This window comes from Nanorana parkeri, unplaced genomic scaffold, assembly GCF_000935625.1.
Source record: "Nanorana parkeri isolate BGI_ZX_2015 unplaced genomic scaffold, ASM93562v1 scaffold198, whole genome shotgun sequence".
NCBI classification, from domain to species: Eukaryota; Metazoa; Chordata; class Amphibia; order Anura; family Dicroglossidae; genus Nanorana; species Nanorana parkeri.
Window position 1 is genome coordinate 337,773 of NW_017306466.1, and position 12,764 is coordinate 350,536.

The window sequence follows — 12,764 nt, forward strand, 5'->3', positions numbered from 1 at the left end:
CTCTCTGCCGGCGTCCATCACCAAGATGGCCGCCGGCAGGTATCGGAATACGGCCGCGCGTGCGCGATGACGTCTCGGCGGGGTGACACTCGGGACACCGCTCCGGGTATCACCCAGCCTCGGGACGCCACTGTATACATCTGCACATTTTCATGACTCGCATTTTAGGCTTTTCTTATTTTTATTTAATGAAGGTTTTAATAGGCCTGAAGCCTAAAAATTAAACATTTTCTCCACAGGAAAATTAGTCAGACACCAGGGATGGATGGTAATTAGGCTGTAACCAGCTCTCCCCCTCCCTGTTATTCATTGTAGCAGGATCAGTAAACGCCAGCTCTGCCATTGCACACAATACACTGGAGGGGGGACGGGGGCCACTATGAATACTTATGAATGGGGGAGCTCAAACAGAGCTTGCAAAACACAGCAGCATTTCCATAAGAATATGAAGAGGAAAGCTAACAAAAAATATAAGTTTCTGTTTTTCATATACATCAACTGCATATGCTGGCTTCATGTACACTCAGTGTTCATTGCTGGCATGTTTTTTAAAAATTACCTTTGTAAAGGTGGAAATTGGCTTTAAGGTCCCTGGATGCATTTTTAAGATTTAACTCCTGAGTTTAGTGTCACTTTAAAGACTGCTGTCAGGCTTCTGCCTCCCATGTGACTTACTGACCACAATAAATATAGCGATTTAAAATAAGAAGCTGCTCAAAGCATTTGAATTAAACAACTGAACCCATCTGCTTACAATAGCAGCTACTTCTAAAATATGCAATTCTTAAGAAAACAACAACTTTCTATGCAAGATGCATTTCCCTACATAACCTGACATGCAAAGTAGTAGTAAACACATCAAATCTTAGAACATTTTTGATCATATAGCTGGCAAAAAAGGAAAGTCTTCCATGGTAGGGGTTATGTTATGTGCAGTATATTTGTCACCACTAGGAGGCAGATGGCCATAAAGAACATTACAGATATTTCTATAGTGCCGACAATATATGCAGGGCTTTTACATAGTTAATATTGAGCCGACCTGTGACAGTTTCATTGTCACAAGTCGGCTCGAACTATGAGGATGAGTGATTTTCACTCGCCTCATTGTTCTCCTTTTTAAGGAGCTTACAATCACATGTATACATACAGGGCCAGTTTAGACACAAGCCAATTACCCTACTAGCATGTCTTTGGAGTGTGGGAGGAAACCGGAGTACTCGGAGGAAACCCACACAGGCACAGGGAAAACATATACACTCCATACAGATAGTGTCCGGATTGGGATATGAACCAGGGACCCTGAGTGCTGCAAGGCAGAAGTTCTTAGGCAGAAGTGCCCATTATTATTGTACAGGATTCATATAGGACCAACAGTTTGTGCAGTGCTTTACAATACAAACAAAGACAGTACAGTTACAATACAAAACCAAGATAAGATGGTAAAGAGGGCCCTGCCTGTGAGAGCTTACCATCTATGAGAATTGTCCTAGAAGAGTCACAGCAGGGCTGAGTCACAGATAGAGAAAAAGGAGAGAATGTCACAGATGTCGGTTATTAACCATGAGATAAATATGAGAAAGGTCATGTTTCTGTCTGCTCATTATCAGCGTACAAAGATATCTTTAATGCTTAAAGGTTAATACAAACACCAGAAGCCATGGGCGGTGAGAGGCACTGCACGGCTGCACCTGTTCTTTCATACAGGTGTATTGTCCAGACTGCTATTGTTTCAAAATGCTAATTTCTAACAATAGGTTGATACAACAAAAATGACAATGAGCGGAATTTACTAAGACGGGAGCAGCTGTGTATGGAAGCCAATCAGCTTCTATCTTTCAATTTCAAAGCTTAAAGTGATATTAAAGTCAAAAGGTTTTTGAGCTATTTCCAATGATGATGAAATAATTTACAATGGATGCTGCCACTTGATGTTGAAAAGTTTTAGTTTCCTTCAGAATCAGCTGGTCTTCTGAGCACTGGCCTTGATATCCAGATTTAGGGTGGCTCCCTTCCCTTGTAGAGTCCTATGGAGCCACCTTGTGTGTGCTAGTAAGCTGTGTATCTCCACAAACACACATCTAAAGTGTGTTTATATATGTATATATAAGAACAACTGGCCATTACATCTTTGTCATATTGAGCCTGATGAAGGGACCCTGAGTGGCCCAAAATGTTGCCTTCTGTATGACCAGATGCGCATACTCCAATAAAGATGTTTTTGGGTATTTTATTCTGGTGTGCTAGTGACATACTGTGTAATGCACCCATCTTCAAGGGGCATACTCGTAAGGGGTGCGGTGGGATACCCATTAAACTCCACAACACAGCAAGGCAAGCCACTACCCTCTTCCCTGCTCCTTCCTCCTCCTCTCCCTAAGCTAGTAAATAGATGGCTGCTGGAGTTTGGTCTGTCCCTTGTGTTCTTGTACTAGACAGCAAGTTCAGGGAAGCTGAGCTGAAAGAGTTGAAGCTGTTTGGAGACATGACTGTAAATGCTTGAGCAAATTAAAGACACACTTTGATGGACAATGTGTATGTGTCTGATCTGGAATTAATTGGTAAAAAAAGTTTAACTGAACAAGCTGAAGAGAGAAGCTGGTTTTCATCATGCACAGGTGCCCAGCTGCTCTAGATTCTGTCTCCTCCAGTTTAAGTAAATACTGTATACAAACATAAAAAAAATGGATCAGGTCTACAAAAAGGAACATAATAATTAATAATATTATTATTATGACTAGAGTGAGTGCGGTTGTCATTGAAAATTCGGTGGGGCTTTCAGCAATGGATCAACATATTCACATAATCAAGTAGTATGGATGGGGTTGGACCACACTATGAGAAGATTAATATATTAAAATGTATGTAAAAGAAAGTAGGGTACCAACACAGGGTGGTGGAAGAGAGATACGTGGTTAGATTGCTGGCATAAAATCATATTAAGAGTAATATTAACAATAATAATAATAACAATAACACTAATAATATAAGTATACAGGGTAGGCAGGAAACTGATTGGTGGGCCAAATATACAGTATATAAGAAAGAAGTGATAGTAATGCAGTAACCATATATGGAAAGTGCAGTAATCATAATGGATCAGTGTGCATAGATAATATAGAAGACTTGAGTGTAACAATTGCAGAGAGAGGGTGAAATGATAAAGTGGATAACTGATAAAGAAGGGAGTGGAAAGTAGGCATGTGCGCAGGCAAAAATGTTGTTTCGATTCGTTTCGGATCTTTCGTTATTTTGTCGATCGGGATTAGGGTCCGAAAGCCAATTTGTTTCGTTATTCATATGATCCGAAATTTTCATTAGTTTCGTATAAATAACAAAAAATTATAACATAAATAAAATAACTCAACACACAGCCATTAATGTCTTGTGACGGTCGTTCGGGGTTGCGGACCGCCTCGGGACTAAGTCGCACTGCACAGGCTCGACGAGGGAATCCCTCTACTCGGGGCCGCGCGCGTTCGCGGTACCACACAGGAGCGCCTCAGGACTCCGCCCCCTCTCACCTCCAGGCTGGAACTTCGGACGGCGCAAGCGCACCTCAGGACTCCGCCCCACTTCGTTCGAGCAGTCAGCTTAAAGGCGCTGCTCGCTAATTGATCAGCGTCCTACTGTTGGTTGTAGCAGGACGCTGATCAATCAGTTGTCCCCCTTGACTCCCATCCGGACCCTATCTAAATGCACAGCAACCCCTCCTGAGTCTCCCTGTTTCTTGAAGACTCCACAAACCGCAAGTATATGGGCTAGGACCCATCTGAGACTGGTATAGTGCTGTGCTGAACTCCTTTGACATTTCATATATGTTTCAACTATTTGCTCATAGCATTTAACCCTGTGTGATATTGCTGTTGTGCTGAACTCCTTTGACATTGCATAAATGCTGCAACAATTGCTTTTGTCTCACTAGTTAGGTTACACAAGCAGTGGGGAAGCCCGCTGCTATGTAACCTAACAAAGCTGGATGCAGCACTGCCTGTAATTAATGGGCAGCGCACCGTCCATGACAGGTTACAGAGAGGGTTGGCTTTCCCTGCTGTGTAACCTGATAGAAGCCGATCTGAATGGAGAAAAAGCTGTCAGCTTCAGATTTGAAACTGACAGCTTTTTCCTCCATAATACTAGGTGAGGCTCTGCCTCACCTGCCTCCCCTGACCGCACCTCCCTGCAATAGGCACATACTGTATATTTGAAAAGTGAAAACTGTTCTAATCCATAAATACTAAACAACCAATAGTCCTAAAAGAGGTGGACCATTCCACAATGAACTGCAAAATGTATGATTGCTCCAACAATTACCTAATGTATTTCAGTTCTACAGATATAAAAGAATCAAAGAACCTTTTCGAGGAACCTGATACTTCTTCTGTGGATTGTGTCACGGAATATACTCCCTCCCGCCGTCTTAGTGTATTTGATGTGGTTGCTTGGAAACAGACCACTCATATTATCTTGATGAGTGCATTTTGACAAGTACAGAAACCAACTGCCCAAACTGACACTAAACTAAATAGAGACAGTTCTGGAAATATTACTTTATCAGCCAAGTTCTCTGTTTACAGTCGATGCATTTTTTATTCTGCTCTATGGACGAATGCATAGATACAAAGAATAATGCAAGATTGTAAGCCCTCAGGGGCAGGGCCCTCCTTACCATCTTGTCTTGAATTGTATTGTAACTGTAATGTCTTCCTTATATTGTAAGCGCTACGCAAACTGTTGGCGCTATATAAATACTATGTAATAATAATAATAATATCATAAGGATTAACTAATCAAATACTCTGCACAGATGTATAATTTCCCACAATGAGAGTGCCCTGGTACGTGTATTATATGTTTTTGTATCACCTGGCCCTGACCCCTCATGCGACTTAAGTGTCTTTGTTGGCTAGTGAGGCTGTCTATCACAGTGTTGGGCCAAAGAGAGCATGAGGACTCGTAGTAGTGAAACCAGGCACTTAACCCAGGAATCTATGTCAATATGCACATATCAGAATGCCCAGGGATTCTAAATTGCTGACTATTAACAATAGTTAACCTCTGTGTTGAAAAACATTACACAATGAAAGGCTTCTTTCTTCCATAAACGTGGAGACACATCCTTTATTGAAGACCATAGCGAGACGGTGGATCGATGCTGCGGTCCTGAGAGCTTCTGTCTGAGCGTTTCCGGCTGCTTATCACAGCCACTACCTCACGGTGAGTGCACCTTTCGAGGGGATATATGTGGTATTAACCCCTATCCCCAACATAGTTCACGGAACTTCTTTTGAACACCTTTTTTTTGAATATTTTTTCGAATACTTTTTGAACAGTCCTCTTTGGATTTTGACACATCACATCATTCAACAATTATACGGTGGTTGTCACTAACAACAATTGGTTCACATACCCTGTGGGATCAATGATCCATGGCCAATGATGGTTTTTTAGAAAGACTTCATTAACATTCATGTGTGCATTATACTATTATAGTTTATACATTTGAGTCACATATATTTATTTGATTTCATGGTTTATGATATTAACACGTTATATGTTGCGGGCGCTGCATAATTTGAAAGTTTAATTCTCTTCATATTCTCTTCCTCTTTTTGCAAAAGGTTAAGAGAATAGTTCTGACCTGTACACAAGTTAGAACATCTCCATTTTCCATAACAAGCACTTCAGACATTAAAAGCCCTTAACTATTTACACAAATGTATCTTACTTGTGTATCACTCGACTGGAGATCTTCAAATCATTCCTGAATTGGGGCTGGCACTGTCCTTCCTTCTGGGGGGGGGGCTACTTTTGTTCCCCATGGTCCCTGTGTGTGTTGTAAAGTAGCCACCGCTCCAAGCTCACTCCTGTGATAGACTATCATACCACGGTTAGATTATTAATTTGTAATAAAATTAAAGTCCTTCATGGGAGTGAGCTTGGAGCGGTGGCTACTTTACAACACACACAGGGACCATGGGGAACTTTAAACAGTTCCAGGGATCACACTGGGCAATCAGGGGATGGATACGACTATTTAAACCACCCTAAAGTTAAACTAAGAAAGGAAAAAACATTATGACTGCACAGCATTGTTTTTTATTAAACAATTCTAGCCCCAACTCCAAACTTCGGCTTTACCTTATCAGTGCTTTCGAGAAGTGTTTCATGCAAATATAACCTTATAGTAACCAGACCTAACTAGAAAACCAGAATGAAAGAAATAGAATTTGGATTCCATGTAAGGCAAGTTAAGACAGTTAAAAAAAATGTAAGAGCAGCCAAGAGATGCTTCAAACCTGGAGTAAGACACGTAAGACTTTCCCTTCAATGAGAACCAATCACAGAATTCTGTGATAACAGTAAAAAGGCTTGGAGTGTATATTCAAGGACACTCAACCGAGTTTTAGTTAAAGTTTCCAAAAGTCCATTTCTGTTGTTAAAATTAACAAGAACTGCACTCACTGCCATGATCATTATACAAGTCAACACCCTTGCCAAGAAACATGTCATCAACAAAGGAGCCGGTTTATGCTGCGTTCAGTATATCTTCCCACGTTATGTCTTTTTTTCCCACCTCGTCACTATGACATTGAGGAGCAAATCATCAGTTTTAGCAGGAGAATCATGTTCCTGACATTTGTCAGGTTTGCATCTTACCTAGAGCAGCCATAGCAGTCTTTGGTCTCTGTGGAGTCTTGTCTGCAGGTCTGAAAGGCTTCACATCACTACCTAGCTTGGAGGATATAGTCAGACATGCGCTCAAGTGGTCACATTTCTCTTTTTCAGGCAATGACTTGCTTTTATCTCTCAGATAATTCAGCTGTTCCACGAACTGTGGCTTCAGGATATCACCATTAAGCTGCAGATAAAAATACAAGAGATGGAACAGGTGAGTTGACCTTTATTGCTTTGTACTACTGCTAACTTTAGTAACCCACACACACGTTTCCAATACTGCATGAATATTCTCTGTTCACTGGCTGTCAAATAATGAGTTTGCTGTAGACAGAAGAGCCAATGACAAGTGCCAAATGATGACATCATGCCAAGAAATCCAACGTCCATGTTAGACGTCCAGGAGAATCTGTGTTCTTTGATGGCCTGGTGCTGCCTGGTTAGGGCTCACCTACCCAATATAGGTATGTGTGCAGAGCCATTTGGCTAAGTATAATCTTTCAATCCCAGTTTTGAGATGGGTGCTTAGTGATAATGAGATGTGCTCCAAATGCTACATTTTAATGCACATATGTATGAGCTCTCGCTATGCAAAAGGTTTCAATGGCACAATGTAGACTTGCAGGCCCTATCATTAGCTGCAGTTCAGTGGGACCTCTGTTCCCAATACACATATTTGCTTTTAGCCTCAATAACTCCTATGTATGTCACAAAGATAGCTTATTGCTACAAAAACAAAAAAACTGGAATGGAAAAATCAGTCCAATTTTTCAAGCACCTCTAAACTTTTTTCATTAGTGGGGCTTTGAAGAGATATGATAAGCAAGCTGGTAAATCAACCCACTGGCGCTCACTAAACTAAAATATTAGCTCAAGGCAGAGTTGACCTTTAAATCCCTGAAGGCCTCAGGCAGGTCAAGTTATGAGCCTGATGTTCTGAGTGGACCTCTTAGTAGCTTTACAAGTCTACAGCAACTGTAAAGCCTTTAAAGCTTAACTGTGGCTAGAAGCTCCATCACCAAGCTTCACTCCCACCACTTTCCTCCCAATTATAGTTTATAAAAGCACACACTAAAAGCCTCATATACTTACCTAAGTCCATGGTGTCACTAATGCACTGAGTCTCTATCTATTCTATCTCCTGTGCTGCAGGGTGGGAGTGTCCTTCTTTAGGTACCCACACTGCTTCGGGTATCCAAGTGGATTTTTCCTATTGGCTATCTATTGGCAGAGTACTCACAGGTCCTGAAAAGCCCAGCAGTAGTGCAATGTACAAATAGGGGTGGGAATACGACTGGACAGTAGCATGGATGGACTGCAGTGCTGCATCACTGGTCTTCACTCCTGGAAGGGGGCCATGGACCCAGAAGTCTCAGACTCCAAGTCTGAACAGCCCACTGTAATGCGTAGTTTGATGGAGGGTGGGGTCAGAAACCTATGAATGGAACGTTTCTGATCCGCCACACACACACTCACAGTCCTGCGCACATGCCTGCCCATTCTGGATACTATTTCCATGGGCATGATAGGAATTGAAGTCCCCATTGAGCGGGGATGAAACACTAACAGGAAGTGACGTTGCCGCTTCTGGATACCTCCTCCTGATATCAAGGGGTTGCAGATTTGTCCGTGTGGAGCCATGATGTCACTGGGGGGCATTTACTAAAACTGGAGCAGATGCCCATAGTAACCAATCAGCTTCTATCGTCAGCTTTGAAAATAAAAGCTAGAAGCTGATTGGTTGTCATGTACAGCTGCTCCAATTTCTGTCTGCTCCACTTTTAGTAAATTACCCTCTCTTCTTAAAGTAATATTTGTTTTTTTACGTTAATGCATTCTCTGCATTAAGCTAAAAAATGCCCCGCTACTTTTACATGCCCCCTACCGCCTAACACTTACCTATGGCCCAGGTTCACCGGCGCCCAGACGATCTGTGCTGTTTCCCAACAGTTCCGGGTTGAGGGGAGGGATCACAAGGCCAATGAGGGCAGGGCAGCGATAGGCCGCTCCAACAGTTCATCAAATTACTGTGAGGAGGCGGGAGTAGGGCTGTGACTTCTTGAGAACTCCAGTGAGGATAAATGTAATTCTGCTGTAGGAGGGACCCAACAGGCTCCACCCACTACAGGCTGTCTGCAGAAAACTATAGGGGGCGGAGGCAAGACCAGTCACCCTGCTCAAGAAAAGAGCAGCAGTGATCGTTCTTTATTACAGGAGGGGGCGGAGGCAAGACCAGTCACCCTGGACAAGGCGAGAAAGCAGCAGTGAGCTGTCTTTATTACAGGAGGGGGCGGAGACAAGACCAGTCACCCTGGGCAAGGAGGGAAAGCAGCAGTGACCGGTCTTTATTTCAGGAGGGGGCGGAGGCAAGACCAGTCACCCTGCTCAAAAAGAGAGCAGCAGTGATCGGTCTTTATTACAGGAGGGGGCGGACACAGGACCAGTCACCCTGGACAAGGAGAGAAAACAGCAGTGAGCAGTCTTTATTACAGGAGGGGGCGGAGACAAGACCAGTCACCCTGGACAAGGAGAGAGAGCAGCAGTGACCGGTCTTTATTACAGGGGGGGCGTAGACAAGACCAGTCACCCTGGACAAGAAGAGAGAGCAGCAGTGACCGGTCTTTATTACAGGAGGGGGCGGAGACAAGACCAGTCACCCTGGACAAGGAGAGAGAGCAGCAGTGACCGGTCTTTATTACAGGAGGGGGCGGAGACAAGACCAGTCACCCTGGATAAGGAGAGAGAGCAGCGGTAACTGGTCTTTATTAGGGGGGCAGAGACAAGACCAGTCATCCTGGATAAGGAGAGAGAGCAGCGGTAACTGGTCTTTATTAGGGGGGGCAGAGACAAGACCAGTCATCCTGGACAAGGAGAGAGAGCAGCGGTAACTGGTCATTATTAGGGGGGGCAGAGACAAGACCAGTCACCCTGGACAAGGAGTAAGAGCAGCAGTGACAGGTCTTTATTACAGGAAGCTCAGACTGGATGACTGCGCAGATCTGGGAGACATACACAAAGCTCACCAAGAATGAAGAATACACATGGCTCTTGTATTTGCTTACTCTGGATTTCAGTTTTAATGGAATTGACCAATGGAAATGGAATTGTTCAACACAACACGAACGATGAATCTGCACCCATCCACTCACTCTCAGTGTACAACGTTTATTGGAAAAAGTAACCAAAATGAGAGTTTCAGAACTGATCCACTGCCCCGTACACCACACAATGGCAGACCACACCCCTCTCCATCTGATACACTTTACACGGTACAGAAATACGATCATTACTGGCTACATAGATATGATATAAATATAATTGCCGGTCACATTGATGCTCGTGTCTCCAGTGTCAGTGTTCCAGTTAATAAACAATGAAAACCTCTGATGTATGTACAGATTGTATAGGTGTCGATGCTGGGGGCTCCCACCTGAGTGCTGATCATGTTGGGTGGAGGGTCCCCGGGCACTGCGCTCCGGCTCTTGTCGGTGTCAACCGGCTTCCCTTCTCATCAGCTTTCCAAACTTTTAGCTCTGACGCTCCAGTTGCCAGGCAACACCGACACCGCGTGCTCCGGGGCGTGGCCTCCCTGCAATGTGATCCGTTCCGTACAATGAGTGTCTGATGAATATTGTATATCGGGGGGGACAAAGGAGCGGCCGTTGTCATGGAAACAGTGCGGTGACCGGGTTACTGCTCACCTCATGACTTCTATGACATTCAATGCTGCACCAGTGTGACACATTAAAAGTTTTGTATTTGCTTGTCTACACATTTGTAGTCCCAATATTTCCACCATTCTGTACAAACAGCAGGGCGCCATACCTACATTTCAATGGGCCTACACATTGCTCGTCACCGCCCTCCCCACCTAGATCTTTTATCACTGGCGGTCACTAGAAAGCACGGGACCCCCTACTACAAGCCTCTTTACAATGGTGGTCACCTGACCTGTTTTAGTGGTGATTACTGTGGTATCCTCCATGGCATTGGCAATCATTGAGTCTCAGTGAAATGCGCATTTTGACGCTTGAGAAAAAATGCGCCACACTTGTAGCTGAATATGCTGCATGAGCTACTTTACGCATTTGTCGCACATGTACAGCCCATCGATTAAATAGGCTATGGCAAACAGACATGTGGCAAACAGGAAAAACGACCATTACATTACTGGTCATTGTAAAATCCCCCATTACATTACTGGTCATTGTAAAATCCCCAATACATTACTGGTCATTGTAAAATCCCCCATTACATTACTGGTCATTGTAGAATCCCCCATTACATTGGTGGTCATTGTAGAATCCCCCATTACATTACTGGTCATTGTAGAATCCCCCATTACATTACTGGTCATTGTGGAATACCCCATTACATTGGTGGTCGTTGTAGAATCCCCCATTACATTGGTGGTCATTCTAGAATCCCCCCATTACATTACTGGTCATTGTAGAATCCCCCATTACATTAATGGTCATTGTAGAATTCCCCATTACATTGGTGGTCATTGTAGAATCCCCCATTACATTACTGGTCATTGTAGAATCCCCCATTACATTACTGGTCATTGTAGAATCCCCCATTACATTACTGGTCATTGTAGAATGTCTTGCGATGGTTGTAAGGTAATTTTAAAAAAGTACGATCTGTCATGCGATGGTTGTAAGGTAATTTAAAAAACGTACGATCTGACTATCTTGGACAGGCAGATCGTACTTGCGATGATCGCAAGCCCGCCCCACTGAGGGGCGGGCTTCCGATGACCGCAATGCTGAACGGGCAATGTGCGATTGCGCACACCGGCCCGTGCGGCATTTATCTTACGAACATTCCAGACACCCGCCGACAATCGTATGATTCACGGCGGGTTTTCGAACATGTTCATAAGATAAACGTGCAACCTTACAGTAGTAGAGGTCGCACGCCTTCCACACACCTTGTGATCGTACGATTGCGGGATTTCCCGCCATTATCGTGCGATTATCGCAAGGTTTGTGGGCACCTTAACTGAGCAATCTACTGACATGTTTGTCACTCCAGGTTAGTAATCAGAAGAATTCGTTTCTAGGAGTGTTATTTAACATGCTATCATTTAATTGTCTACTAGCCAACAGGTGTTTTTTAACTGTATTTAGTCAATGACTGTGGGATCATTTGATTTCATGTTGTGAGCAGTTGATGAATAATTAAAGCAGGACTCTGGGTAATTTTATTCTTAACTCTTGCAGTGGGGCTACCCTATCACTGAAAGGGTAAAGTGCTCATTTCTGTCTAGGTTCAAAAGTAACAAAGTTATACTCAGCAGATCCTTGCACCTGGCCAGTTGTGACATTTAAGGGCCTGTTCACATGAGCTCAGGTCCTGATCATGTGCGCATCTGCAGACTGATGCAGTGCGTTTTTGCCACGTTTTGGCCGCGTTTTTGATGCGTTCCAGTAATTATTATTTTTTTTTGCTGGAGTGGGGCTGTTAGTATGTTAGCTGCAGTGCAGTGCGTTTTTGATGCGTTGGACGTGTTTGCGTTTCCTGACCGTTTGCGGACCGGACAAAATGTGACATGCAGTATTTTTTTCTGTGGTAAGCTGAACGGACTGCGCACGTGAGAACTGGAGCCCATAAAACACATAGTGATACATTGGGATGCATTTTGAGTGCAGCAGCATACGGAGCCGGTCAGCACACAAAACGGACGTCGTGTGAACAGTCCCTAAAGCCAGCTTGGGACACAACAGCTGCCGCCACTGGAATTGATTGTGTTCTAAGGCTGTATAGCAGACATCCCAACCTGCAAAACCTTATTTCAGGGAGGTTCCCGTCTCATTTCAGGGAGGTGCCCTTTCTGTTTTTCGGGGGTTTTTTTTACAGCGGCCGTCGTCAGAATATAAAATAAATAATAATGATTATATATATATATTTATATATACACACACATACATATACATACATACATACATACATACATACACAGACACACACACATACATACATACACACAGAGTAAAATAAAATCCATATAACAATAATACAATAATATTATATATTTATTTATATATACATCAGATTTGTGAATTGATGTTCAAGTATCT

At 43.4% G+C, this 12,764-nt stretch overlaps 1 protein-coding gene and 1 long non-coding RNA gene across 3 annotated transcripts in view; one reads left to right on the top strand and one right to left on the bottom strand.

The window, feature by feature from the left end:
* Positions 1-5,844, top strand: part of LOC108786230 — a 19,573-nt gene extending 13,729 nt beyond the window's left edge. Inside the window, exon 3 of the long non-coding RNA XR_001941184.1 lies at positions 5,699-5,844. This is a non-coding gene — a long non-coding RNA (uncharacterized LOC108786230). The remainder of the gene's footprint in view (positions 1-5,698) is intronic.
* Positions 1-10,138, bottom strand: part of TEX26 (testis expressed 26) — a 39,652-nt gene extending 29,514 nt beyond the window's left edge. For both annotated transcript variants that reach the window (XM_018555480.1, XM_018555479.1), the window contains exons 1-2: positions 10,109-10,138; positions 6,661-6,862 (exon numbers count right to left, since the gene is read on the bottom strand). In XM_018555480.1, coding sequence (XP_018410982.1) covers positions 6,661-6,862; positions 10,109-10,123 — 217 coding nt within the window. In that variant the 5' untranslated portion in view covers positions 10,124-10,138. The remainder of the gene's footprint in view (positions 1-6,660; positions 6,863-10,108) is intronic.
* Positions 10,139-12,764: the final 2,626 nt, after the last annotated feature.